At 40.9% G+C, this 6,459-nt stretch overlaps 1 protein-coding gene across 1 annotated transcript in view; it reads left to right on the plus strand.

Annotated features, from left to right (window-relative positions):
* Nucleotides 1-889: 889 nt before the first annotated feature.
* LOC109960199 (BICD family-like cargo adapter 1) overlaps nucleotides 890-6,459 on the plus strand; it is a 14,560-nt gene continuing 8,990 nt past the window's right edge. The window contains exons 1-2 of the mRNA XM_020600119.1: nucleotides 890-1,423; nucleotides 2,577-2,792. Of these exons, the coding sequence (XP_020455775.1) occupies nucleotides 1,178-1,423; nucleotides 2,577-2,792 (462 nt within the window). The 5' untranslated portion in view covers nucleotides 890-1,177. The remainder of the gene's footprint in view (nucleotides 1,424-2,576; nucleotides 2,793-6,459) is intronic.

The following is a 6,459-nucleotide window of genomic DNA, read 5'->3' on the forward strand; positions in this document are numbered from 1 at the left end:
AGGATCTTTTTTTGTTGCTCAGTGTCAAAAAGACAAGTTAAATCTAATCTGATTCAGTCTTGTAATCACAAAATGGATGTGATCAATCTCTAAAAAAATACATTTTCAGTGTGAATATGAAGACAAAGACAATACTGTAGGGTACATTCATGATACATATTAAGATTTGTTGAAATGGGAGTGGACATATTAACATTTTTTTTAAATGAATCCATTCCGCTATGAAGTGACCCCAGCATTAGATGCAGTCTGACAACACAGCAGTCCTATGATAAGTATCGTTTCCAAAGCTTGAATATTTATGTGTTGACTTACTACATCAGTGAGGTTTTGATTCAACACTGCACTAGTTTAAGCTGTAATTTGATGCTCTATGGAAATCAGACCCAAACACAGTAGTGGAAAGTAACTAAGACCATTTACTCAAGTACTGTACCTAAGTACAATTTGAGCCATCTGTACTTGAGTATTTTGTGCTACTTCATACTTTTACTCCACTATGTTTATTTTATAGCTTTACTTTTCAGAATCAGAATAATAAAATACAGTATAATCATAAGACTTTCTGGTAGAAAATCCACAAACTCATCAGTAGTAATTAATATTATAAGCATATACATTAGTCAAAACTAGCTCCCCCTTTAGCAGCTGCAACATTAAATGTGATGTACACAATAATGCATCAGTAATCATAATCCAACAATGGGCTATACATTTTAATGTTAAATACTGAGTACTTTAATACTTTAAGTATGTTTTGATACTAATACCTTTGTACTTTTACTTAAGTAACATTTTGAATGTGTATTTTGTGATATTGAGTAAACAATCTGGGTGCGTCAATCACCACTGCATAAACAACTGGACGTTTTATGAACGGTGCGTGTTGCCTAACAGGTGTTTCTGTAGGTAATTTTCCTGCATGTCTGACACGGTTTCACTCAGGCCCTGAGGCGGGACAGGTGTGAGTCTGGGTGGAGACGGTGGGGTGGAAACAGGAGCTCAGGTGACCGCATTCAGCCGGTGACGGAGCGCGCAGACTGCCTTCATTGTACAGCTCAAACATTCAGCACCAACAGCCAGGTATGGCTGTGCAACACACTGGCACGCGTGGCACTACATGAGCGTTTAAAGCACCGTTTATTCAGGGGGGGTGTGTTTGACTTATTTCCCGGTTATGGAGCGACTGGATGAATGGAGCTTTACGTCCAAGAGCATGGACATGAAGGAGGATTTTTATTTCGACTACGGAGCGGAGGAAATAACAGATTACCAAGACCCCGGTGAACTGCTGGCTGCTTTGAAACAAAAGGAGGAAGAGGTTATTTTGGCGGCCCAGCTGGGAAACGCGTTGCTCCTGGAAAACCGTCAGTTAAAAGAGCAGAGCGACAAACTTCATGAACAATACGCAGACAAGCTGGAGGTAAGACATGTCAGCTTTCCTCTTAAGGTGAAACAATGGTAGAGCGCAGAGAAATGTTGTAGGACTGTAAAAGAAGCTATTCAGTGAAAAATGTGGTTAAAGAATTTTGGCGACGTCGCTGCTGTTATTGTTTGGAGATAATATAGTCCATACATTTGGTTCACAACGTGCCATTTTTCCTAATTACACCCAGTTGGTGGTTAATTCGTTGTTAAATGCCCAAGTAACTTTATTTTAATAAACTTTGATAGAGCAGTGTATGACTTACAGTTATAAAAAAGTAATGGGATAAATACACTAATGTGGTGAGAAACAGTGTGAACCATTGGTACATCATATTGCAAAATACCTAACAAGTGTGTTTTTCAGTCAGTATAGTATATGAGATATCCATAGTCAGTCTGCTGTAAATGTGTAGAAGTTGAATCATGACTAAAGCAGCTGCCATTCACATACTATGGTGTAAACAGGCAAAGATGTCAAACTGTTGCTTTACTGAACTTTCCCAGGTCTGATCAGGTTTATGCATCTTTGCCCTGGTACTAAATACTCACTGGTAGGATCGTCTGTGTTCAAGCTTAGGAGACTCTCTTATTCACAGGCAAACTATCTTCACAAGTTGTGACAGACACTAGCGACTTGCTGCCTTGGAGTAAAATCCTAATGAGAGCTCAGCCCAGAACCTTTACTTCTAATACAAGAAGAGTAGTGCAGAAACTCGGATATGTTTTTACTATTACATGAAAAAAATCTGAGCAGACTGTACCAGTGAACATTTAGCAGTTTAACTTGATTCAAAGTAGTAGATTAATTTTCAGTTGCCAGTTGATTGACTAATTCAGCTCTAATGAAATATAAACATTATTTCTCTCTGGTATGATGAATTATATATTGTAAACTCTGGAATTTCAGCTGCTTTGTTTATATTCATTAAGATTACAACTGTCACACATTTCCCATGATCCTTTTCAGGACTAAATGAGGCTCGCGTGTGCATTTGGTCACTCTTGAGTCCAACACAATAGGTTACTGTTATAATCCCCAGTTGCCAACGAGGATAATTTGTTAGCATTATAGTTTCAAACCAACAGACAATATAAACATGTTGAGAAAACTGTACATATTGACATTAATCTCTTCCACCCTCATTTAGGAGCTGGAGCAGGGCAGGCACGAGCTGCAGCTGAAGCTGGAGCGCTGCCAGTCTCAGTGGGAGAGCCAGGTGGGGGACCTGGAGAAGGATGTGAGGGAGCTAAGCACCGAGGTGGAGCGGCTTACCTGTGCACTCGGTAAGGCCGAGAGGGACAAGAGTCGAGCCGAGCTGGACCACAGCGAGCACCTGCAGCGACTCAGGGAGGAGCTCAACACTGTGAGTCCTGCACAGGGAGACCAGGCAGTGGTTTTAGTTTGGGTGTGTAAATGTAATGTTACTCTGGCTGCATCACATGAGCAGAGGTCGACCTATAGAACTTGGTGCAAAGGACCCCCTCCTGCCCCCCAAGCTGTGACAAGTAACTGAGCCTCAGCGAAACAAACACCTGTTGTGATCCAAAGACAGGCTGTCACCCAATCCACACACTGTTGCTCTGTGCTTGTTTTCAAACCACTCAGGTATCAGTCGATGCAGTCTAATCTATTCGAGAGAAAGGCCTGACTCTGAGGCTGTTTATAGGCTCGGAGCGAGGCCATGACAAATGCTCACTGTACAAATACAAGCTCTGATAAGAAAAGTTTTAATCTGGCCCAGAGAAACAGAAGCGGGGCTGGTTAATCAGCATCTGAATCATTGATCTGAGACAAATGAGCCGAATCAGTGTGGAGCAGAATGGAAGGGATACGTAAACAAGGGGAGTGAAAGTGACTTAATTATACTGTAGATCTAGGACAGAGGGAGGAAAGCTTAGAAAGTGCCAGGAAGATGCTAGTTTTACATTACAAGCATGCATGTTTGTTAATTTGGTGGAAAAGCATTCAACACATGAAGAAGCTGGGTGGTAGCTAATGGCAGAAATAAGGAACTAACAGTTGAATAAAGAATTATGCAGCTGTTTTGTTAATCATTTGATTAAAGTAAAAATGGCAAAAATATACTGGTTCCAACATTGTCTTCTGGTCCCAAATGTAAGTAATGGCTGATTTTCTTGGTTTTTGATAACAGTAAACATTTGCAGATGTCATCTTGAGCTCTGAGAACCTGGCATCTTTCACTATTTTCTTTTTATTGAGCTAATAATCAGCAGAATAACTTCACAATTGTTTAAACCAGGTCCAGTTTATTCAGCAACATAATTGTGTTTTTCTTTGAGTCACTTTTTGCAGAAGCATTAGATTCACCCCTCCACACCTTCTGGTTTTCTCCGTTTTGTGTCATAGTAAACTGGATATCTTTGAGTTTTAGACTTCACCTTGAGCTTTACTAAACTGTGACAGGCATTTCTTACTGTAATAGTACAAATAGTACTGTAATAGTACAATACACCAAAGGCTGATAAATCCATTACAAAAATAATCATTAGTTGCAGGCCTGTGAAAACTTCACAATTGTTTAAACCAGGTCCAGTTTATTCAGCAACATGAAAGTAGTTTTAACTCGGATACAATACACAGCCGACTTGAAGTGCAATCAGCTCTTGTGTTTTCTAGTGAAATATTTTTTTATCTTCAGCGTTGGATTCTAAGGAAATGCTCAATCAAACCACTGACGCATCGTGCAGCATCTTATCAGTGAAGACAGAGGAGCTGAGTGAATCACACAGCTGCACAACCTGGAGTATTTTTACATCCTGAGAAAGTGGGGATTGTTTTGCTAAACATTACAGCGGTGACGAGCTGTGCTACACCTGAGGAGCAGCTCCTTCCGCTATTTCAAAGTGAACATCAGACCTGAGCTCACAAAGTTAAAAATGAATCAAGACAACGGCGTGTACACCCTCCCACAAGTCAAGGTCCGCAGAATAAGGAACTGTGATTATCTTCCCCCTTTTGCAGCCAGACTAAAGGAGTTTTTACTGTGGAAAACAGACTCCCTAGAAGGTCAGGAAAAAGTTAATTTAGATAAAAGGTGCTATCTCGGTTTGGGCTGGTCAAGGAGAAGGAAGTGGAGAAACTGTTTGGCTGCCTGGCACCAGACACGGGCAGCTCTGAACCCTGTGGTTGTAAGAGAGAACCAGCAAAGACGGCGTGAACGTGGTAAAGGAGCGCCATGTCTGATGCTGTTTTACCAGATGTGGCGAAGGCGGGTCCTGCCACTTCTGTAGGGTGTGCGCCTCAGCCTGGTGTGGTGAGTCCAGATTGTGTTTATGTAAGTGTATGTTTGCACAGGTGCTCCCACAGATATGACTTAAACAGGGAAATTGTTCTGTTTCCTGATTGGCTTATTCAGCACAGCTGTAACTGATGATTATTTTAATTATCACTGAATCTGTTGCTTGTTTCATCGATTTATACCAAAAGACAATGTTGCTTTAACAAAATAGTTGAAGAATATTTCCATTATTTGACTAATTGTTTCAGCTTTTAGTTTCAACAGAGTTTCAGGAGCAAGTTTGATTTAATTTGTGTCCATATGTATTCTGTGTACATTCTCTGACACAGGAAGCAAAAATTAATATTTAAAACTACTTAAAAACACACTGTAAATCATTTCTATATACGTCACCCCTGGATCGTGAGTCTGCATATAATGAGGCTCTGGCAGGTTTCAGGGAGCCGGAAGCGTTAAATTCTAATTGTGAGAGTGTAACCAGAGCATGTTAGGAATCTGGAGGAGGGTGTCTGTCCCGCACCGCAGAGACCTGGGAGAGAAAGAATTCAACGTGTTTACTGGTAGCAGCAAAGCAAACACGCTGATGTTAGAGGAAAGGCTTGGCGAGACTTTGCATCCTGGTGCATTTGAAAAAGCAGTTGCATTAAAAATAGCAGTGGAATGTGCCAGATCAGTCACCTGCTGATTGTTTAAACAGTAGCCAAAGGGCAGGGAAGTGTACTGTAGGTGTTAAACTATCAGGGAAGATTGAGTGGTGTCACGGTGTAATCCCTCTAATTACATTACAGATGTGATCATTCTTGCCTCTTACAGACACTTCAGTCAAGCAGTAATGAGTTTGCCTTGTGTCTGATTCATCCGTTTATAATTTATTACTAAGTTTAATGAGGTCATTTCCAGGTGATCTCTAAATGTTTAACAAGGAAATCCATGAAATAAGATTCTGAGGAGCCAGAAGGTTTTGAGATTACTGTATTTACATGGCAGCAAAGCAGCATTAGACCGAAATGTGTTGATTTAGTCAGCATATCGTCCAAGAAACTGTTTCAAATTTTACTTAAAGCTTGATTGATTGATTTCAGTCATTTTTCAAGCAAAATGACCTAAACAAGCTGGTCCCAGCTTCTCAAATGTCATGGTACACTTTGTAGTTTTCGTCTTGTTGTCAATAAGGGCTTTGAAGATGTGAACTTGGGTTCTGAGAAGTTGTTTTTCATTTGTTAATCTGCTGATTATTTTCTTGAATAATCATTTTGGCTATAAAATGTCAGAAAATTCTGGGGGAAAAAAATCAGATTTTAATTTCTCATAGCTCTATAGTGATGTCTTTTAAATGCTTTGTTTTGTACAAAATCCAGACATACTGAGACGCACCTTTCCTTTTCACCCCCTGCTTTCCTTCCAGCGTTACATGATCGTTTTCCCTGGTCATGGATCACAGGGTGTTATTGGACAGTTGTGACACATCTGTCACAGTGGATTTCCGTTATTGTAAAAGAAAACACCCAAATCGAGGCAAGCCCCCGTGACCTTTTCTAGCTTCACCCAGCTCACAGACAAAAAGGGAAAGACAATATAGATTACAGAGAGAGATAAATCTTCCATTTGCTCCTTTGATGCGGGCCATTATTCCCTGACGTCCCCTCTTCCCAGGGGTAAACCATCTTCTCTGTGTGCTCCCTGAGGGCCTTGGCTGTAGCTGGGGTAGCCGTTACATGCACCTCAGTGTTTGGATTGCTGGAGGCCTGAGGTTTGGGCTTGGGGGGGGGGG

This window comes from Monopterus albus, unplaced genomic scaffold (genome assembly GCF_001952655.1).
Source record: "Monopterus albus unplaced genomic scaffold, M_albus_1.0 scaffold45.1, whole genome shotgun sequence".
Lineage (NCBI taxonomy): Eukaryota > Metazoa > Chordata > Actinopteri > Synbranchiformes > Synbranchidae > Monopterus > Monopterus albus.